The following is a 24051-nucleotide window of genomic DNA, read 5'->3' on the forward strand; positions in this document are numbered from 1 at the left end:
ACAGTATGTATTTGCACCACTAGAGGGCGTGTATTCACAACAAACAAAAGTGTATTTTGATTACAAAGTGACTACTAAGTAAAAAGTACTATAAAAAGTTCAAAAGTGAATCTTTTAAGCTGTCAATGTGGATTTTTTAGCTACAATAGTAGACCAGGATTTGAAAACATCACTACAACCCAGAGAGCACTTAGTGGTCGGTAGCGTGACCTTCAAGGGGGAAGGACTTAATGCTGTATAAATAAAAGACATCAGCTTACTGTGAGGTTAGGTTTAGTGCTGGGGTAGTTATGGACATTCATAAAGCACAATATTGGTCATGTACAGGACGTTAAATGAATAAAACTCCAGTTTTGTACAGCCCACTATACGAGCTCAAGTCCCACCCACTTGAAGCAAGCTCCGACCTCCATTAATACCCTTCTCAAAATATCTGATGTATGTTTCTAAAGGGTTTCTGTATATCTTAAATCACCCTTTACACATTTTAAAGGCACAGTGTGTATTTTCACATATATGTATAGTGTATTTACAACAAAAGCGTATTTTGATGACTAAAACGTACCATAAAAAGTACAAAAGTCTAACTTTTAAGCTGTCGGTGTGGATGTTTTAAGTACAAAAGTGGACCGGGATTTTAAAATAGTCTAAAGTATGTTTCTAAAGGGTTTCTGTAGGTCTTAAATCACCCTTTACACAATTAAAGGCACAGTATGTATTTTCACCACTAGAGGGCGAGTGTTTACAACAAACAAAGGCATATTTTAATGACAGAGTAAAAAGTACTATACAAAGTACTTTCAAGCTGTCAATGATCGTTTTAGATACAAAAGTAGACCAGGATTTAGAAAATGTCTGATTTACTGTATGTTTCTAAAGTGTTTCTGTAGGTCCTAAATTTAAAATAATACCCTTTACACATTTTAAAGGTACAGTATGTATTTTCACTATTAGAGGGGGCAAAATAATTTACAACAAACAAAAGTATTTTGATGACTGAGTGACTACTAAGTAAAAAGTACTATAAAAAGTTAAAAAGTGAATCTTTTAAGCTGTCAATGTGGATGTTTTAGCTACAAAAGTAGACCAGGATTTGAAAACTTCACTACAACCCAGAGAGCACCAAGTGGGTGGTTTTACACCACAAATCGGTGGGGTGACCTCCAAGGGGGAAGGACTTAATGCTGTATAAATAAAACACATCAGCTTACGTTGAGGTTAGGTTTAGTGCTGGGGTAGTTATGGACATTCATAAAGCACAATATTGGTCAAGTACAGGACGTTAAATAAATAAAACTCCAGTTTTGTACAGCCCACTATACGAGCTCAAGTCCCACCCACTTGAAGCAAGCTCCGACCTCCATTAATACCCTTCTCAAAATATCTGATGTATGTTTCTAAAGGGTTTCTGTATATCTTAAATCACCCTTTACACATTTTAAAGGCACAGTGTGTATTTTCACATATATGTATAGTGTATTTACAACAAAAGCGTATTTTGATGACTAAAACGTACCATAAAAAGTACAAAAGTCTAACTTTTAAGCTGTCGGTGTGGATGTTTTAAGTACAAAAGTGGACCGGGATTTTAAAATAGTCTAAAGTATGTTTCTAAAGGGTTTCTGTAGGTCTTAAATCACCCTTTACACAATTAAAGGCACAGTATGTATTTTCACCACTAGAGGGCGAGTGTTTACAACAAACAAAAGCGTATTTTAATGACAGAGTAAAAAGTACTGTAAAAAGTACAAAAAAGTTCCTTTTAAGCTGTCAATGTGGATGTTTTAACTAAAGTGTTTCAATCAGAGATCAAAGACCTGTTAAATCCTGATTTCGGTTTATGGTCTAATTTTATGAGGCCCCTGACCTAGCCGGGATTATTTTATGTCTATGGTCCCTCCTGCTATGCTGTCCCCATAAAGTCTGCTCCGTCAGTCGTGTGTTTATGACTATTCATTGCTTTTTAATTGATGATAAACAACCGAGTGTGTTTGAGGCTGTGTCAACACCCCAGTGTCGTTTGATCGCAAAAGTTAAAGGTAATCTCTGGGAACAAGACCTCTCTCTTATCAGCAGTCCTACGGTGCAGAAGACTGTAATCGTGCTCATCATTCAGCACTTCTTACAAATAACTTACAGAGCTCAATTAGGCATAAACTTAGTCATAAGTAAACCAAAATATAAACTATGTTGCTGTTTAACAAGTGTTTTCATTTTAATCTGACCCACAGGTAAGAGAACAAACATAAAAACACATTATTATTTATCATAGTATTATTTAATATACTATTTCTTAGATGTATAATTGATTTTGAGCTATCAGGGCTCTTTTTTTGTATCTAAATTTACTTTTAGACACTGTGTTTTTCAGAGCCTACTGGCAGATATTTGTGTTTTCATCATAAAATATAATAATTTTGATCAGTCTCACAGAAAGTATGACTTTGCATCTCTTATAGTTTTGAATTTCCGAATAATTATGCCTTGATTGAACTTATCAACACAATAACATTGAGTAAGAACATCACAACAATGTATATTATAGGTTTAATTCACTTAGTGGTGCTTGTGTTGGAGTTATTATATTTCTATTATAATAACATTATTATTTGTGATACACTTTAATGAGTTATGCACTTACCGGCCACTTTATTAGGTACACCTGTCCAACTGTTCGTTAACGCAAATTTCCAATCAGCCAATCACATGGCAGCAGCTCAAAGCATGGTCAAGACTGCAGTTCAAACCGAGCATCAGAATGGGGAAGAAAGGGGATTTAAGTGACTCTGAATGTGGCATGGTTGTTGGTGCCAGACGGGCTGGTCTGAATATTTCAGAAACTGCTGATCTGCCGGGATTTTCACGCACAAACATCTCTAGGGTTTACAGAGAATGGTCTGAAAAATAGAAAATATCCAGTAAGCGGCAGTTCTGTGGGGACAAATGCTTTGTTGATGTCAGAGGAGAATGGCCAGACTGGTTACAGCTGATAGAAAGGCAACAATAACTCAAATAACCACTCATCCAACCTTGAGGCGGATGGGCTACAGCAGGAGAAAACAACACCGGGTGCCACTCCTGTCAGCTAAGAACAGGAAACTGAGACTACAATTCACACAGGCTCACCAACATTGGACAATAGAAGATTGGAGAAACGTTGCCTGGTCTGATGAGTCTCCATTTTTACTTTAACATTTGGATGGTCGGGTCAGAATTTGGCATCAACAGCATGAAAGCATGGATCCATCCTGCCTTGTATCAATGGTTCAAGTTGCTGTTGGTGGTATAATGGTGTGGGGGCAGAGGTGTAGCGCAAAATGCGGGGGCCCCCCTGCAGGGATCACTGACGGGGCCCCTTGATGGGAGCGGGGGGGGGTCACAAACTGAGGGGACGGGGAGAGTCGGTGGAGCAACAACGTGAGGAAGCGATCATAAATTGAGGAGCGGGAAAGGGGGGCAGGGTGAGGTGACAACGCGGGGAAGCCTTTACAAACTGAGGAGCGATAGCAAACTGAGGAGCGGGAAAGGGGGGCGGGGTGGAGTAACGGCGCGGGGTAGCGTTCACAAACAAGCGACGAGAGCGTCAAAGTAGCCGGAAGTCATTCATTTTCAATAAGAACCGGTGGCGAGGAGCAGCGCTGCGTGTCTTCTCCATTGTGGGCATCAAGGAGGACTTGAAATCAAGTCAACTTTATGGTAATAAGCTATGACGCGGTTCGGCGGCAAGCAATCAGAATGAAGTAGTCCACCGTTTGAGAGGAGTTCAGATTTCAATTATTGATAATCGCGACGACGTGGGGTCCCCTAATCACGTGGGGCCCCCCGCGGTGTGTGCCCTGCGGGCCCGTCCGCTACGCCACTGTGTAGGGGATGTTTTCTAGGCACAATTTGGGCCCATTATTACCACTGGCCTGTATTTATTTATTTTTTATTATTCTTTAGGGGTTTTTCACCTTTAATTTGGATAGGATAGTAGAGATTACAGGCAGGAAAGTATTAGTTGCAGAGAAAAGGGAAGTGTCGGCAAACAACCTAGAGTTGGACTCGAACTCGGGTTGCCGTGAGCACCACGATGCTACATGTTGCCGGACATAACCACTAGGTTATTGGCGCTGACGTTGCCTGTATTTATTTTTAATGTACGTGAGTGCTGTAAATAGTTGAGAAGTATAACTTGGTGCCATAAAGTCAATCTGCTGCATTTGATACTGTTGCTGTGTCTTTAATAAACGTAATCAACCCAGGGGTCACAACAAACGCATGTTGTTTTTTAAGGTAACTATTAACTGCTATTCTTATCTTTTGTGAGTTATGGATGAAATTTGCTTATTCTGATAGTTTAATAAAATAAATTAGATTTTTGGAAAGCATCAAGTGTCCTGCATTATCCTGCAACCCCCTGAGGGGTCTCGAGCCCCACTTTGGGAACCACTGAGTTAGCTATCTCTTTTGTGTATCTAAATTTGTTTTAAATTCACTGATAGCTAAAAATCTATAACAAATAAGATAGCCATAACAAATCTTAAGGCTGAAATACTGTAAATACTCAATTTAATTTGAAGTAATCTTAGAAATGGTTTAAGTATTTCATTTGAGTCATTTCTTTTTTTGTAAAAGTAGCCTAATGAACAACACTAATTCCTCTTAAAACCAAATTTACTCCTCCAGAAACCTTCATTGTGCACGTCGTTTCACAAATCTAATCACGAGCTTTACTAATTGCCCAGAAGGCATTTTCAATAACATAAGCCATTTATATTGAGCTAACCCGCCCTTAGTTGCTGCGCAGGCGCAATGGGCAGCTCAGTGGCGTCACAGCGGCGCGACTCGACAGCAGCGTGTTTTCAGTGGAGAGCAAAATTCAGCCACAGATAGAGGAGAGAGAGAGGGGACATGTAAAGCACCGTTGAGTGGATTAAAAAGCGTTTACGACACTGTCAGTGGAGGAATGAGATGAAGCAGCGCTGAGAGACTCAAAGTTTCCTCTGTCGGAGCTTTGTGGGTAACTAGCTTTGTGTTGTTTTCCTCGTGTTTACATTTGACTTCTGCGGGGAGCTTCGGAGGTTTATATTTTCCGCTGCAGGTTTTGTGTGTTAGTGGCTATTCATAGGCCTTAAAGTAAATTAATAGCTCCGCCTGTTGTGTTTTGTGTCATGGATACGAAGTAATGAAGATGTTATGTGCATATAAGTTAGTAACTTTCTTGTTTATAGTTATTATTTCATTGCACTGCATGCGTTTGTTACTGAGGTAAAATCGGTTCTACTCGCACATTAGTTTAGTGACAACTCGGTCGCTATTGTTTACAACGCTAACTTACTCTTAAAATTAAGTCTGAAATGGCATGTAAGTATGACTTTAGCACAACATTAGCTCTTTTATTGATTTAAAAACTACATAATTTTTAATAATCACGGGCTGCTAGTATGATTTACAAATTTAGAAGTAGCAAAGAACACTTATTTAGTAATATTATTAAGGTGAGTGCGAATATAAAACCTATACCCACCCCTATTCGTTTGTGATGGTTTTGCTTTGCACGTTTACTCAGGAAACGAAACTGAAGAGTTTGTCTCGTCGTAAGTTTGTGTTGTTGGATAATAGACAAAAAGAAAGTGACATCAGATGCATTGATTTGAACGGCAAAACTTCTTTAACTAGTTGTATAATATTTAATGATGATGATGATGAGGATAGTTGATGATAATTTGCATTCATGTTTGCATTGAAACAAACCGTATGTACGTACCACTGTTGAGGATTTTTATTTATTATTTTTTTTATTATTCGTGTTGTTGTTGTTGTTTTTTTTTTATGTAATTACTCTTCTTTTATATGCTTAATTTGATGACTTTTTTATTATTTTTGTTTTTGCTTAACATTATGCCATTACTTTATTATCACTCAATATGAATTGCAGTATTATCATTCCTATGTTTGACCTTTAATACTTTTAATGAGAAAGAAAGTGACCTTAGATGAATTGATTTGGACAGCTAACCATATTTAAATGGGTTATAATATGTGATAATGATTATGAGGGTTGTTGATGATCGTTTGAATTTTGCATTCACATGTTTGCATTAAAACAAAAACGGTATTTACAAGTATTGAGGAATTTTAGTGCTTTGTCATTACTCTCCTTTTTTATATGCTTAATTAGATTTTTTTTAAATTGTTTTAGTTTTTGTTTAATTTCATGCCAGTACTTTATCACTGTATATGAACTGCATTATTATAATCTCTTTTTATGTTTGACCTTTTTATACTTTAATGAAAAAGAAAGTGACATTAGATGCACTTATTTGGACCCCCAAAACTTATTTATTTATAATCTGTAATGATGATGATCGTTAATTATGATTATTTGAATTTGCATTGAAACGAAAACTGTATTTACAAATATTAAGGAGTTTTATTGATTTGTTTTAAAATATTATTTCATTACTCCTTTATACATTTAATTTGATGACTTCATTATTATAATTTTGCCGTTTAATTTTATAGACCATTTTGAGAGATGTAAACAAAAACAATGGTCCCAACGTATGTCCTGTTTTACACTTAATTTCTATAGCTTTCGAGAATCCAAAAAGAGACTTTAATATTAATAAACTGTTGATTGCTGTTTTAACATTTAAGCTATTAATAAATAGCCTCGTTATAGTTCTGAAACTGTTTGATAAGCAGGAAATGTTTATGACTACGAAGACCACATTGAAATGGTCTATAGCATTACTTTATTATCACTCTGTGTGCATTACATTATTATCATCCTGCTTTTATCTTTGACCTTTGTATACTTTAATGAAGAAGCTATTTAAAACGGATGAGAAATGAAGAGATGCATTGTGCAAACTCAGCCGGAAACATGGAAAGATTTACGGAAACGAGGCACACAGCTGAAAATCTGAGGGCTCATGCATGGCTTTAATTCAAGAGTGCATTTCCTTTGAGGCGCAAACCCAGACATGTGCCCACCCTCCGAGTCAAATCAGATCACTTCCAATGTAACGTCATCAGCAGCATGTGTACTATGATGAGTGAAAACAACAAACTCCAAAGAACAAAACAATATAGTACAAGCAATGTTGACACTAATACATACAAGACAATAAAAATTTTAAGAAAAACACTCATGTAGGCACAGATGGATAAGTACACTATCAAAAAGGTGTATAGTTTGACTGTTAGTGGAACATTATTGTAGGCAATATTGTTTTAAGTAAGGATTTGGTTGAAGTTTCACTAAAAAAATCATATTTTTTTTTGAAGAGTTGGTGAATATATGAATTGCATCATGTATGCTGAACCAACAGGAATCTCCCAACACCTACAAATGCAAACTTCAGCCGAATGTACAGTTGACAGCAGGATGTGCAGCAAACATGATGTATTGTTGTTGGACGTGATCTCTGCTGAGGCTGCCGCATTAGAGCTAACAAAGAGCCACTTGGAGTGAGCCCTAAAAATGGGGATGTCCATAGAAGAAGGGGCGGAGAAGATTCGATGTAGAGATATGCATGACAACCACAGATAAGAGGAGGGTTTAAAAGGCTCTTTGCTGAGAGCATCTCCTCAGACCCTCTGTTGTTACTTATGCTGTAGCAATGAGCTGCTTTGCCAAACTACGAAGACTTCGGCGTTCATGTTTGAAGGTCTTGACTTCATTTTTTTTGCGGGGGAAACTTGAAGAAAATATTTTTGCAATCAGCAAGACTAGCAGCTGAGCATTACTGAGGTAAAGTTGTTTTTATATTTGCACATTCTGACTTTCTCCTTTAATATAATTTCAGAAAAGTGTAAATTCTAAATAGGGAGATCATATCTGTAGCCAATTACTATTAAAGTACAACATTGTTCACAGTCAATTAAACAGTGCTAATGTTGTTGTGAAGTCATGCTCTGGACTGAATATAGTAGCGTGGTTAACAATATATGGACTAGGGCTGAACAATATTTAATTTCGGCATTAATATCGCAACGTGATCATTTATATTAGTCACATCGCAGGATATGCAATGTTGATTCTTGTATTATAATTTATCATTTGCTTGTGTTTTTGAGGCCTGTGACTGTACGATGATTTTAAAACATTCAGGCATGAGGAAACAGTTTACTTTAACTTTTAATTACAATTAATCAAAATTATTCATGTTATCAATAGATTAGATCTTTCCAAGTAGAGATATTCAAGTCATCTGCTGACATTGTATTCATATATATTCGCAATATATACAGTTGAAGTCAGAATTATTAGCCCCCCTGAAATATTAGCTCTGTTTTTTATTTTTCCACCCCAATTTGTTTAATGGAGAGAATTAAAAAAAAAAAAGTTCCCAAAAAAACAGCTTAAAGTGATATTTAAAGGCTTAACTAGGCAGGTTAGGGTAGTTAGGCAAGTTACTGTATAATGATGGTTTGTTCTGTAGACTATTGGAAAAAATAGCTTAAAGGGGCTAATAATATTTACCTTAAAAAGGTTTAAAAAAATTTAAAACTGATTTTATTCGAGCCGAAATAAAACAAATAAGACTTTCTTCAGAAGAAAAAATATTATCAGACACACTGTGAAAATATCCTAGCTCTGTTAAACATCATTTGGGAAATATTTAAAAAAGAAAAAAAAATCGAAGGGGGGCTAATAACTCTGACATCATTTTTTCGCAGCCCTAAAAGTGACGGTCACTGTTAAAAAAATAATGAATGTGCATATATAAAACCAGATTTACCTCAGTCCAAACATTAAATGACAATCCTTTTGATATCTTATATGTATAGTCTTTGCAAAAAATGTGTAGAACAGCTTGCTGAACTGGGCATGATGATTTCTGTGCCTTTTTGTCTACCTGTTGTGTTAAATCAACATGGCAAAGTTGGCACAGAAGCACTTTTGAAGGAGCATTTCTTTAAACGGACTGTTTTACACTGCATTTACAAATTTTATAATTTTATGTTTTTGAATACTTGGTCTTAAGGCAAGTTAAAATGCCTTTGTGTCTCCCAAAAAATGTTTTGCGTTGGCATTTAGTCTGGCAGTGGACTTGGAGTTTTCATATATAATCGAGAATGCAAAGAGCAGCCATAATTTAACAGATTTGCTTATTAGATGGTTGTTGTTGTTGTTGTTGTTGTTGTTGTTGTTTTTGTTGCTTTCTGCTCTCTCTTCATATTGGCCATAATATCATTGTTTGGACTGCAGTGTATCAGCTTGATGATTTTGCTTCAGTTTTAGATGTTTACAACATTTTATTCATTTGTTTTTCTGAGCTTTTTTTAATAATTGTATGACCAAGTCATTTCTAGTTTAACAGATGCTGCCCACCATTAGATGTATTAATTTGTTGGGTATGTTCTTTCAATTTGCGAAGAGAAAATGAATGAATTTTATTTATTTTTACGAACATGCACAAAGTCACAAATAATGAATATGAAGGAATACATAAACAAGGGAATGGGCCCATGAATCTTTTTTTTAATAATGTAACTCAATATTTTTATCAATCTATTGCAAAAGATCCATATGTAAAGTCTAATCATTAAGTGTTTTAAGCATGCGATGACTGTCTTGGTTATTTGCAGTCCTCCATGGGAGGGGGTGGAGCTAAATCTTTTTACGCATTTTGATTGGTCGAATTTTCTGTATTGCGTCACAGACAGTAGCTATGTTTCCATCCAAAGATGCACAATTAAATTTCTGCGCAAATTAGGAATATGATATAAAAGATGTGCAGATGGTTCAGCGTTACCATTCAACAAGTCAAAAAGAAAGTCGTCACTTCCTGATTAATTGGCACCAAATATCAAAAATAAAAACGTAATTTGTTTCGGTAGGAGAAGTTGTTTCAATCTTTTAATATATTACTTGAGCCTCAGAAGACAAATGCCGACATGCAGTGAATACATGGTGTCGTTTGAGGCGTGAGACGCAGAGCACAGACACTCTTGACAGTTCTGGAGGTACTTAATAATATAATAACACTAATACTGAGATTGTTAGGCATTTTAGAATGACCAAAACAACATTTCACATGTTTTACAGTGTGCTTCGCCTGCTGGTTTGTCCATTCACACACATTCATCATCACATGATTTCCTATAAGAATCAAATTTTTTTTAAGTTTTTAAATTGTTTGTTGTTAATTTTTAATGCACATACTGAATTTTGTTCAGTAAAAGTTTCTTAAAAGTGCATCGTAGTTTATGCACATGTTTTCTTATTTAATGAAATCCTACTCTGTTTTGCAGGGTTTTTTTTTTTTAATGAATTTTTTTAAATAAATTTATGGCCATCTTGCCGTTTCCGTCAAACAGCGTATCCAAAATGTGCATAGAAAATAGATTAATGGAAATCTAGCTATTGATGCAACAATAAAACACTATTGCTTTAGAGGTAATTTAATGGGTTCAACATGAATATACATTAATTTAATGGCACTGGTGCTCACAACAGGTCTGTGTACAGATCTCCGCTATTTAATGAAGAGTGTGTCATGAATGCAGGCTTTTCTGGTATGCAGTGAAATTGTACTCCGTAAAATCCTCCCGTAACTGCCAACATAAATTACATGTGTAATGTGAACTTGAAGACATTCCTCTGTAAAAGACTGCAGTTGTTGTCTGCATTGAGTTTTGGAGATGACGAGCAATCACAAGACTAGGATGCCTTTGGGCATAAATAAGTTTTTCAGCCTATGTGTTCTGGTTTTTACACTCCTGGGTGTATAATAACACAAAAATAACTGAAATGATGTCACTTTTGAATAAAGTAAACTCAAAACGAACTTTATTATGGCAGTTCAAAACCTCTCACTAAAGCTAACTTTTTAGTTCCTAAGCCTCATTGATCTGTGACTATTAAACCAGTGGTTCCCAAACTTTTTTCATCAAGTACCACCTCAGAAAAAAATTGTCTCTCCAAGTACCACCATAATGCGCAGTATTAAAATACAGTGGCGTAGTAAGCCCAGTAAAGCAGCTACAGCTCTGAGCAGTTCTAAAATGTGGCAGATTAATTCCTATTATTAAGAATATTTATTATTGTCAGCCATTTTAAACATTATAAATCGTCTGAATGTTAACGCTTATATGTGAAAAACAAACAAACAACTAAAAATGTCAACATTTAAAATGTGCTTTTAAAAGTTAAAAATGGTAGGTTAATGTTGATTAAAAAGTAAAAAGAAAAGTGCTATACTTAAATGTAAAGTATTAGCATATAGTAGGTAATTCATGAACACCTGGGAATGTTGCCTGGACCTCAGAAATATAGGCTATATGTCAAATAATATATATATATATATATATATATATATATATATATATATATATATATATATATATATATATATATATATATATATATATATATAAAAATAATTAATTAATTTTTGATAAATTGTGAAATATATGGAGCGTATACATATGATATTCGGTACCACTAGAAGGAAGCCTGTGTACCACTAGTGGTACACGTACCACAGTTTGAGAACCACTGTATTAAACAATTGGTTAGTGTGTTCTGAAACTCCGCCTTTGGATGTGCTTCATATCTTCAGAGTCAGACAAAACATCCAGCACAACAACACCAAGAAGTTAGCAACATGAATGAACTGGAGGGTCAAATAGAGCTGCTACAGATGCATCCATACATGTACTATTGCTTACAGAAAGATTTTAAAGACTTGGAGTCGCATTGGATGAGAAGCAGAAATGCCTTTTTAAAGACCTAAACTTTATTTCATGTGGTGTCTGTCCACGGCAAATAGAAAGCAAGGTGGTGGCTTCTCACTGGATAAGGCTTTTTGCCTTTTTTGTGAAACTGATATTCTCTCACAGCTTCTGTTGTTGTGTTTAGAAGTCCACTCGAGTGGTGTGACCCATTTACAACCATGGCTACCGCAGCATGGGGGTGTTGAAGAGATCATGACGGTGTGCTGTTTTCAAACATCTTTTCGGTCTCAAAGAAAGTACAAAAAAGAACATTTACTTGTATATGTTATATAACGCCCCATTCACACAAGGCTTCAGCATTGACGCTTGACAGAGAGCGTGTCTGAAGTTAGGGCTGACGCAACTGTCATAGCAGCGTCAGCCAATGAAATTAGTCAGCAATAGGCCACTGTCTGAGCTAGTGTATTTGCATACAGCAATCTGATTGGCTGATGCCTCCATTGGCACTTGAAAAGTTGAGAGTCCCAACTTCTGCAGCAGGCAACACCTCGGAAGCGGCGCAGACGAATCCACAATGCAGTTCAGCAGCGTCTGACGTCACCCATTCAAAGTGAATGGGAAGCGTTGAAGCTGATGACCCTTGTGAATGGAGCTTAAGTGTATCGGGGCCTAGTTGGTGAAGCCGGTTGTCTTTGATTTTGGTATTAAGGAACTAGTGGTAAAGGAAAATCCACTATTGTGTGCCGCATCTGGTACCGTCTGGACCAAAAAGCTGCATGTGAACATATCAAATGCTTGACAGTCGACTGAAACTAGAACATGCATGTTTTGCACATGTGAGTGGATGTATCTCTCCATTTGTGCATATGGCAGGGAAACAGAACTAGTGCTGCACGCATACATGCCTAAACTAAGAATCGATTGCAAACCATTTGTCACAGTACACTCATCGCAGAGGGATTTGCTTGTGTAAATGTATGCGAAATCTGATAAAATGACACTTACTACTTTGTGTTCGCTCTTTGGTTGCCTTGTTTGCTTAAATTGTCACATCAGTTTTTGTTTTCTTGCTTCGATTCATAACTGAACAGCCGATCAGACCACTGTCTTTGACAGACTCGCTGAATCAGGCAGACTCCTTGCTATGTTACCCCAATGAGAGGTGATGTGTGTTACATGCCAAACAAACTAGTCAGACAGTGAGGATGAGATTTATTCATTTATTTATCAAGTATGAAGTCAAAAATAATATTTAATTTCAATGTGGTCATGTCTTGATCTTTCATTGATCATATCTCCTGTTTCTATTAAGGGGCTGCAGGAGCGCATGTAATTTACCTTATGAGCATGTATGGAAAGAGGCATGTGGAGGAATAATTAAATTATACTTAACTTGATTTCTAAAGAACTGACAGGATTATTCTGCTATTCTCTCACTCGCTATTCTTCAGCTTGGTCCCTGATTTATCAGGCACTGCCACAGTGGAATGAACTGTTATTCTGCGATTTAATGAACCAATTTTTCTTGATTAAAATGGCTGCATGTGTGCAGGGATAAATGACTGTTAAACTTTCCTGTTAGGAAGAACTGTAAAAAGCTGTGAGATTAACAAAAAAGATGTGAGATAAACAGACTGAGATTCTCTCAACTTTCCCTGATGACTACAAATCTGAAAAATCCACTTGATTGGTTTTACACGGAAGCAGCTGGCACCACATCAGATGCTCATAGCCTGATTGATGCTTACTGATGGTTGGCTGTTGGGAAGCTTGGTGTCCTTGGTTAAAGCAGTGCTGACTTTTTTTATTTATTTATTTTATTTATTTATTTTTTTGTATTACATGCATATGGGGGTGGATAATGAAACTGAAACACTGGTCAGTTTAATGTTGGAGGTTTATTGGCTAGATTTAATCAGCCGGGCGAGCCAACTTCATTGATTGCACATTCCACCAGTAAGAGGTTGGCTTTTAATTAGTGAGGTAAGGGGCCATTTACATATTGCGTCTTTATCGTGCGGAAGTTTGTTTTTCCAATGTGGGGAAATTGGGCAACATTACACATGTTTGGAGTTTTCTACATGCATCTAGTTGAAAACATCTCAACTTGTCAGAATGCCGCAAGCACACTGTGAGTAACTTGATAAGAACTGACCGATCAGCTTCATAATTTGTATGGAATATACACTTAAGTAGACGAAGAACTTCAGACAAACACTGAACATGCAAACAAGGCAGTGCTTTTTAATTTTCTCAATGAATAAAATGCATCAGAGCTGCAGCATAGTTTTGTTAGTTTGTCATCCAAAAAAAAAAAAAAACTTTACTGTCACCTAGCACTGACCGACAGGCCAAAAAAAAAAAAAAAAAAAAAGTTGTGCAGTGTGTGAACGAACCCAAATAGCAGTTTTACTTAATGTTGCAATGCATAACGGGTGGCAGATTCGGGTGGCATATCAGGACAAATTTCTGGTGTGCATTTCACTGGCACATCTGTGACCAAGACAACAGCTCTTAGTAATGTATCAAGCCATGGTATCCAGAGTAATGTCAGCATACCACCAAGAAGAACTACATTCAACAGGAGTAACTGTGGACACAAGCGGAAGCTCACTGAAAGGGATGTCCATGTGCTAACCTGGATTGTATCCAAAAAACCGCTGCTCAACTCTCTGCAGAATTAAATGTGCACCTCAACTCTGCTGTTTATTGGTTGATCTACGGAGTCCATATACATGGCCTGGCTGCTACATCTAATTTCTTGGTCACTCGTGCCAATGCCAAATGTCAGTTTCAATGGCGCCTGCAGAGAAAATCTTGGTGTGTACAACGTTCTCTGAGTCCATCTTCATTGTCTGTCCCAAATATGGGAGAGTTGCAGTGTGGAGAAGCCAAAACGCATTCACCCAGACTGTAGCATAGGGGGTGGATCAGTGATGGTTTGGCCTTCAATATCATGGCATTACTCAGGCTCAATACTTGAGCTAAATGGGCTCTGGGTAACTGCCAAGGACTACTGAACCATTCTGGAGAACCATGTGCACCCAGTTGTTTAACCTTGCATCCTGAAGACGGTGCAGTGTATATGAGGATAATGCACCAATACACACAGCAAGACTGGTGAGAGTGGTTTGATGAACATGAAACTTGAGTTGAACATTTCCCATGGCCTGCACAGTCTCCAGAGATAAACATTATTGAGCCACTTTGGGGTGTTTTTTTTTAAGAAGCGAGTCAGGAAGCGAGTCCTCCACCAGTATATCACATACTGTAGTGACCTGGCTACTATTTTGCAAGCAGAATGGCTCAAAATCCCACTGGGCGCTGTGCAGGACTTGTATCTGTCTTTCTCAAGACAAACTCCTGCTGTGTTGGCCGCAAAAGGAGGTCCTGCACTATACTGATTATTGTGGTCTTATCTTGTGGTCTAATCTAATGGTGAAGTGACCCTTTAAAAGTCGCACCGTTTGAGCCCAGCCTGAATGGTGCCTTGTAGATCTTCCCTGTTATCTTATCAGTCCACTCTCTTCCTGTTCATTTATCACTCACACTCCCTTTCCTTCAGTTTAATTCCAACTTTTATCAGTGGTCACCACATGTAATGAGCTGCATGTCACTCTGATGCATGTTTTACCGGAAGAAGCCGTTTGTACCGCAACCTAGACATAAAAGTGCACTGACTCCTACAACCCCCAGTGCTGGACGAACCAGCTAGGATTTTCACCGCATTTCCCCAGTGCAATGTTATTTATCTGAATATGTGCCTGAGATGCTGGTGGAGGGAATGTGGCACTATGAGATGTTATGGCAAGTGAGAAACAAAAAATAAATGACGCATACAAGAAACTTTCATTCATTTTCCATTTAGTCATTTAGCAGACTCCTTTTACATTTTACATTTAGTCATTTAGCAGACGCTTTTATCCAAAGCGACTTACAAATGAGCACAAGGAAGCAATTTTCACAACTAAGAGCAACAATGAATAAGTACTAAAGGCAAGTTTCAGGTCTGTAAAGTCTAAGAAGGGAAGTATTAGTAGTATTAGTTTTTTTTTTTTTGTGTACAGTTGGTGTAATATTCAAAAAGGCAATTGCATATTAGGAAGTGAAGTGGAGACTTCTTTTATCCATTTAGTCATTTAGCAGACGCTTTTATCCAAAGCGACTTGCAAATGAGGACAAGGAAGCAATTTACACAACTATAAGAGCAACAATGAATTAGTGGATCCATGAGTAATGTTATTGTTCTAACAGCCGTTAGAGGAGATGAAACGTTACCTCTCGAACATGCAAGCAGGTCAAATGGGCCACAGAGAGTGCAAGAGAGTTTACAGCTTAAATTTTGTCCGTGCAAGTCTGTCCAGCAAACCTAAAAAGAGTGAATTGTGCACCGTTATCTGTGGTAAGTGTTAAGTAGTTGAAGCGTTTTAATTGGCGATGGAGGAGACCAATGACTGTAAAAAATATGGACGACGGGACAGCCCTTTTTCCCATTGAACGCCTTGAGGGCAAAACGCCTGCTTGACGGGCAGAAACTGTCGCAAAAGACTGCTGAAATTGGAGCCTTGACATGCGCAGAAGGATTGTCTGATGGAGCCAGAGGAGGAGCCGCGAAAATGAGCAGAGTCGAGCTTCCAATCAAACGCTTTATGTAAAATCAACTACGCCCCCCGAACTTCTCAGCATGCGTTTGCTGTCATATCAACACAAATGGATGTAATAACGTTAACAAATATGAGGGTTTTATATATTCAATCGCGCCAGCTCCAGGCCGCAGCGCATAACTTACTCGCGGCGTCGCGGGCTGATTCCGGCTCGCATGCGGCAGCGCCTGCTCGCTCGGCCGCCGCATCTGGCTCGATTGACTCGGGCTGGAATTGGGTAGTGAGTCCAGGCATCCGGAGTAGGTCCAGCAGAGGTAACATTAGTCAGTCTGAGCTCTAAGAGATAAATCTCCGGCAGGCGAGAATCTAGCCGGAACTGTGTTTTGCTATCTGGGTGGCTAGGCGTGTATCAGCAAACTAATAAAGCCCGAAAAAAGCCCTGAACTTAGCGAATAAACAGTGTTCCACCAGGATCATGTATGTCAGAAACTATAGTTTACTGCTGAACTCATTTTGTCATGGTAAAATAACACAGAAATCGAATAATAACATTTCAGTCTACTTCAGTCTCCTGCCGAAGCTCAGACGCCACGCTTTGAGAAACTGTCAATCACAGCTGTCAATCACGATGACACGCCCAGCATTAAATTACTGCTAAAAACAAACTGTTTACAAAAATGAAGATCTGCACCTATTTCAGCACAATAACCAGTGCCTTAATCGACCAGAACTATCTTTCGAGACATTTTATTGCAAGTGTAATATTTTTTTTTATTTGGGCTCAAGTCTCCTTCATTAACACGGAGGAGGCGGGCTTTATGACTTGTACTGCAGCCAGCCCCCAGGGGGCGATCTAACGGCCGAGACCTTCACTCAAACGCAGGCTTGCGGCACACTTGGAGGAGACCACGAGTATAGTAAGCTACCACCATATAACACATGTGATCAATAACGTCAGTACATAATAACCGGTTATGATTTGTTACTGAACCGATACCGAATTGTTTGCGTCTGCATCGAAGAAACATAAAATTGACATCCCTATTTCCTTTTGTAATCTCTAATTGAGATCTGAAAATGCACTTCCTGTTTGTTTTCAGTTAGATTCTCAGATCAGGTCTGTCTGAGGTATTGTGCGTAGCTAACATACTTAACCACGCCACTCCAGCTGTCAGTATTGACAACAAAGAGTAATGGTGAGCAGGAGGAGTCTGCTAGGCTGTAATAACTCTCTCCCCAACCCTTTTCCAGATCTTTCTGAGTAACACTCCTACTTCCATACATCCAATCAGCTTGCAGCAGAAAATACAAACCACGCCCACGTGTCTCGTTTCTCTAGGAACTGCGTCACAAAACGGGAAAAAAAATGGTTGTGACTTCTGATTCATGTGGACTTTAATTTGTCTGTGCACAGGAGATCAAGATGGAGAAGTGTCTGTGGTGTACCACATCTCTGGATTCAGAGGGTGATGCAGCGATGGTCGCCCTGTTGCGCAGCTACTGCTCAGGACAGCAGTCTGAAATGCAGATGGACTCTCTGAATGAAGACCTCTGCTGCTGTCTTGAGTGTGTGGTGGAGTATCATCGAGCCAGAGAGAATGTCCCTGATCTGCACAAGGTAGGAGCAATTCCATGCAAATGTTAACTTATTTTCTTCATGACGAGGTTTTCACCAAAATAGCAAAACCTTTTTTTTCTCCTTTAGTACTATACGAATTATGTTGTATACTATATATATTCGCAAACTGTTTTTGTCGGCAGCTAGCTCTCTGCAACTCACATGGTCGCCCACTGAAGCTAAGCAGGCCTGCGATTGGTCCGTATTGTTGTAATATCAAGCCATTTTCATGCGTGTTCAATAAGAAAAGATCTGGAGAGTGTTTTCTTCAATGCCAAAAATATTAGTAATTTATTAGATACAAATGATTAATTCTATGACAGAGCTCTGGGTTACGTTACCCCAATGCAATACAAGAATTGCATTCAAGAGATTCGCAACTAAAATAAATTTCCTAACTCCAGCATATATGCACAACTGATATTAACAGGTGGAGTTTTGGTTTAATGTCACTTATCAATCATTCTGCAGTCCTTTGGCTCTTGTACCCCAGACATACTTCCTCTTTCTGCAACCCTTCTCTGCATACTAGAACTGAACAATTACGTGCATCTTTAATATATTTCACAACTTCTACAAGCACCATGACAACTTGTGGCATGTCTAGACTTTGTATTAAACAAAGGCCCCCACACTTATTCTGCTATTTCCATCTTGTCAGCATGTTCCTTAAAGTATGCAGATTTAATCAACCAAGTCAAGCCATTTAATCAATTAAGTAACAGATTAATCAACCTTTTTCTATTGTATGTCTAAACATTTTTCTTATAAAAAAAAATAAAGACACAAGTAAGAAAAATAAATAACTTTTTTTCCAACCGTATCTTAATGAGAGACTGCATGGGAAAGCTAGGTTGCTGTCGGAAGTGTTGTTAGTGAGGCTAGCATGGGGCGCTTAACCTGCGGTCTGTGTGGGTCCTAACGCCCCAGTATATTGATGGGGACTCTATACTGCTCAGTGAGTGTTGTCTTTTGAATGAGACTTTTCACTGAGGTCTTGACTCTCTGTTGTCGTTAAAAATCCCGGGATGTCCTCCAAAAAAATATATATATATATAAAAAGAGTAGGGGTTTAACCCTGGCATCCTGGCCAAATTTGCCAGGAAGCACTCGGTGTCCTCTCCGCCAATCAGCTGGTGTATGGTGTGCAGCCTGGCGCAATATGGCTGCAAGCGCAAAATCATCCAAGTGGATGCGACACACTGGTGGTGGATGAGGAGCCCCCCCAAATGTGTAAAGCAGTTTGAGTGTACAGAAAAGTGCTGTATAAATATAAGGAATTATTATTATTTTGATCATCCATAAGGCATGTTTTTTTCTCTCTCATTTAAAATCTAAATGTTTATGGATTGATATATTTTCTACTTAATTTTTCTGGTCTCTTAACTTTAAGTAGATGTTTTAATATAATGTTAACATGTTAACATGTACTTTCTCTGTGAATTTATGTTTTGAGTTTTTACTGAAATTGTCACATCCGTAACACTTTGGTGTTTGCAGATGAGCAATTTCAGTATCACAGACTTCGTTCTGAGAAGTGCACAAATCATTTTAAATTGGAAACATATTTTATCTGGTCTACCAACCTTGAGTACAGAAAGAAGCGTTATTCGCAGGTTGTTTCTCACCACATTTGCAGATTTAACTGGAGACATGTGACTGAAGACTGATTAAAAAGTATTAGATATCTGCTTTCTTAATGTGGAGAAAGGAGCTTGTGATCAGTGGTTATCTGAGGCCTTGCTTTGTGTTTTTTAGATAATTTACAATGTCAAAATCCTGCATGACCTACATGTGTAAGGTTGAAATGCACTTCTAGTAGTGCTGTACAATTAATCAAAATTCTAATTTGATTTTTGATTTTGGCCTACAGTCATTTATGGAAAAAAAACATTTAATATATATATATATATATATATATATATATATATATATATATATATATATATATATATATATATATATATATATATATATGTCTGTCTGTCTGTCTGTCTGTCTCTCTGTCTCTGTCTCTCTCTCTATCTCTATCTCTATCCATCCATACAGTAAAACCCAATAAGTTAAGGCAACTCGAACCGTTTGACGAAACCGATTGCTATAAACCATTTGCGCTAAACTAATTTACGAGTACTGTGAACTTACTCCATTTAAGTTTAGGTACTGTTTAATTAATTATTTAATTAACCCAGTACCTTCAACGCTGAGTTCAAAACTCTTTTCAAATGAGTAGAATTAACTTTCAGTAAATTGAGTTAACTACACATTTCATTTGATAAGTGTGTGTGAATAAAAAGGTACATTTAATTCCTCCACAAAGCCCAATTTTCTCATGTAACGTGATTTGTGTAGCAAGAGATAAGTTTGAAAATTATTATTTTATTTTTTAATAGGCTCAATGGTTAGCACTGTAGCATTACAGCAAGAAGGTCACCGGTTCGAGTCTCGGCTGGGTCAATTGACATTTCAGTGTGAAAATTGCATGTTCTTCCCGTGTCGGCGTGGGTTTCAGATCAATGTTTGTTCAGGGAGGAAATCTTTTTTTTTTTATGAATGAATGGATTCATTGTTGTTTTTGTATTTGTAGACTCACCAATTCAACTGTTCATTATTTGCATGCACAACCATGATAGATGTCCAAGTTGCTTTTAGGGCAAGTCATTTTACTCGACGGCCATCTTTGAAACTACTCTCAGGCAGTATCATCGAGCATTCTGTCTGATTCGGGAAACATCAAATTTTCTAAAGACTGTTTGCCAAGCTTACAATTACATTACATTTTGGAATCACAAATAACCAACCAGATCACGACACTAACCTCATTTATGGCCGTTCTCTGAATAATACTTCATCCGATCGGTCTGCTCTTCTAAAGTAATTTAAAACTTGGTCTTGATAATGACTCTTCTCCAGAAATGACTGTATGGACTGTACCTCATGTTAATTTCAAACCGATTACAAAACCAAAAAAAAAAAACTTGTTTTCAAGTGCACTTCATTCACTTAGAACAGGGATGGCCAACCCTGTTCCTGGAGAGCCACCTTCCTGCAGATTTCAGTTGCAGCCCATATCAAACACACCTGCCTGTAATTATCACGTGGTATTCAGGTCCTAATTAATTGGTTCAGGTGTGTTTGATATGGGTTGCAACTGAAATCTGCAGGAAGGTGATACTCCAGGAACAGGGTTGGCCATCCCTGATTTAGAAGTAGAGATTAAGCTTTGTGGATATGTTTCTTATGTCTGAAGCAAGAATTCGCTGAGATTCCATTGGGTTTGTTGACCACCAAACTTTTGTAAATGCACACGTCTGGTTCAAGCTTCTCTCCAAAGAATCCTCAGTCTATAGTGATTGCTGATTGGCTTGTACTAGTAGGTGGGCTTAATTTGCCTTCTAGATGAATTACTATGTTTGTAAACATTCAGAATCTGATTGCAGCGATGTTGCAGAAAAAAAACTGGAGCGCTAGCATTTACAGCGAGGGAATGATATCCGATGCAGTACAGAGTATAATGTTGTCTTAGAAATAAGTTATATTTACATATGTATATATTATTTACATAATGCTTTCAGCATATTATTATTTTCTTATTTGATTGGATTGTCACCCAGTGATGAGCACAGTGATTCAGCAGAATTAACGTTATAGTGAGCGGTGTTCGTCTGACAGGTCCATTTGCGATAGATGGCACCCTCCCAATGAATATTGGATAAGACGAAATGACCAAGCACCCAGCCCCAAATATACAACTATTTCATTGAAACTGATTTAACAAGAGAGAAGTTAAAGACCAACAAGTCTTTGGATGCCAACAATGTTGTTCTGTTTGGTCATGGGCAAGAAATAATGCTCCATGATTACCAGATTCAAAACTTTGTAGTGCTAAAAATCGAGGTTCTGCTTAGCCTATGATAAGGAAAAAAGACGGGACTACACAAGGCCTGGGTAATTATCATCATCATCATCAACAACAATGTGTATAATTCAGCATAGCGTGAACTTGCCTGATATGACATGAGAACTGAAGAGTCGAGCATTTGAGGATCCTCACTTCATTCAGCTCCCTTTTAGCCAAAGACGTCTGCGGTTGGTACCAAAAACAGTGTGGTGTATTGTAAAAGTTTTCTCTTTTTGGACTTGGTTTTGGCATCCTACCGCAAAACACGACATGTGTGCTATTGGAACCGGTCTCTTTTTGCAACAGGGAACCCATTTGACTTTCGTTGGTAATTTGTCTATTGACCATTACACTTTTCCACGTTCAAAACTATGAGTGACATGTCATGTGTATTAGTCTTTTTAGATATTCAGTAGAGTTTAAATAGATGAATAATCTGGGTTGGATGTGCTTGTGTCATAGAAGTCTTAAATTGTGCATTTGCATTTTATGCAGTTAAAAAAATAATAATAATAATAATAATAATAATAATTATTATTATTATTATTATTATCTTTTAAGTGCAACTTTCATTGGGTAAAATAAATTTTATGAGATCAGCTTATGTCCTACCTGAGCTTGCACATCCACAAATGTTAAATCCTTTTTATTTATTTTTTGCAGTGTTTGTGGGAAATGGAGATTGCTCGACTCCTGCGTGTGTTGGGGTCCGTTTTGGATCAGGAGCTGGGAGATGAAGATGAAATCTATATCATTGAAGGCGATCATGAGCAGCCGGTGTTAAAGTTCTCTCCTTCAGATATCCATGACCGTATCTTCATCCCACTGTGTGAAATTTTGAGATATCCATACCTGCTGTGCTGCCGAGAGCTGTGTAAGTCCAGTTTTCATAACCAATGTTGGTTTTTTTTTTATGTTTGTCGTGAGGTGGTTTTAAAACTGTAGAATGATTTAAAAAAGCTGTAATGTAAATATGGATACTATGCAGAAGATGAAGATAGATTCTGTACATGTTAGAAACGGGGTAATTTAAACATCTGATGCAGATGATCACCTTTGTGATAAGGCTATTTTATAACAAAGTCCCTTCAAGGCAGGTCTGTTCACTCTGCGACCGTCTTTGAAGCGCATCCTGGTCCATATGCTCAGGCATTCTGTTGAATGGGAAAACATCAAATTCTCTAAAACTGTTTGCCAAGCTTACTATTAAATTTCATATTAGAAATCGCCAATAAAATTAAAAAACAAGTATCTCTTTAGTTTTATTTCCAAACATTCGAATTACGGTTGGGTGATTGTTGGCCAATTCGGCATCACACGATGTCTAATGTGAAACATTGGGATGGACCATGCCATCGTCGTCATAGGCAGGGGGTGGTTGTTAAATATCAATTAAATCATATCGAATTAATTCATTGTAGCCTACCGTTTTCACTACCTGACCCACATGGTCTTTATTTATTTATGGTTTGGTTATGGGTAAAGCAAAGTTACACACAAATTACCACCTGTCAATCACTTTCTCTGTGGGACTCTGGCATGAACAGGCACAGTGATCTGTGTTGTTCTAATGGCTTTTCCCACAGCTGGTGGAGGAGACGAGAGTTCGGTTGGAGTTCACTGTAGTGCATACATTTTCATTGTTTTCATTGCAAAATCCTCACCGTGTGTGTGGATTTAGGAGACATTTATGCAGAATGCATCTTTGCACCTGAAAACGCCAAACGCAGCGCTCTAACAGATTAAATCAGTTATGTGAACTTGCTGAAGTGAAAAAGCCTGCAATGCTTTTCCCGCCTTTGTGCTTTTTCTTATTGGCTCACTGCTCTAGAACTGAACACGAATGATTTAACACAAATGTTGGATTATAGAATGTGTTGTTTAAAAGTACACTAGTTTTCAAAGCCAATGGCTGCGTTCAAAACCGCCTACTACTCAGTAGATACTGCATTTAATTTAAACTTGCTACTCGGCAGTTAGAAAAGTAAGTTCTATACAGTATGAATGGAATTCGGACGTACTACATCCACCATTTTGACAGTCACGTGACGTACCTGCGTAATTTTGCGTCGCTTCACTCACATTCATGAATTCGCTCGCGGGGCATCATGGGATAGCGCAGCATGCATGGGATGTGCATTCCAGAATCTCGCTGAAAGAAGTTGGTCATCCGGGTACTTCTCGCATACTGTTTTTCGAATTCTATGAATTCTAACATACTACTCTGTTCACATACTGATTTTAGCATACTATAT

At 37.8% G+C, this 24051-nt stretch overlaps 1 protein-coding gene across 7 annotated transcripts in view; it reads left to right on the forward strand.

Annotated features, from left to right (window-relative positions):
• The first annotated feature begins 4783 nt into the window (after window positions 1-4783).
• Window positions 4784-24051, forward strand: part of setx (senataxin) — a 45178-nt gene continuing 25910 nt past the window's right edge. For 3 of the 7 annotated variants that reach the window (XR_012397082.1, XM_068215961.1, XM_685853.9), the window contains exons 1-3: window positions 4784-5002; window positions 17692-17895; window positions 22460-22670. Coding sequence is in view for 6 of the 7 variants with exons in the window: in XM_068215961.1 (XP_068072062.1) it covers window positions 17701-17895; window positions 22460-22670 (406 nt within the window). In the remaining variant the exon portion in view is untranslated. Of the gene's footprint in view, window positions 5003-7580; window positions 7742-17691; window positions 17896-22459; window positions 22671-24051 lie in introns of those variants that run through there. The other 4 variants (XM_068215962.1, XM_073935704.1, XM_068215963.2 and 1 more) reach the window with 2 other exon arrangements.

Source organism: Danio rerio, chromosome 21 (assembly GCF_049306965.1).
Source record: "Danio rerio strain Tuebingen ecotype United States chromosome 21, GRCz12tu, whole genome shotgun sequence".
Lineage (NCBI taxonomy): Eukaryota > Metazoa > Chordata > Actinopteri > Cypriniformes > Danionidae > Danio > Danio rerio.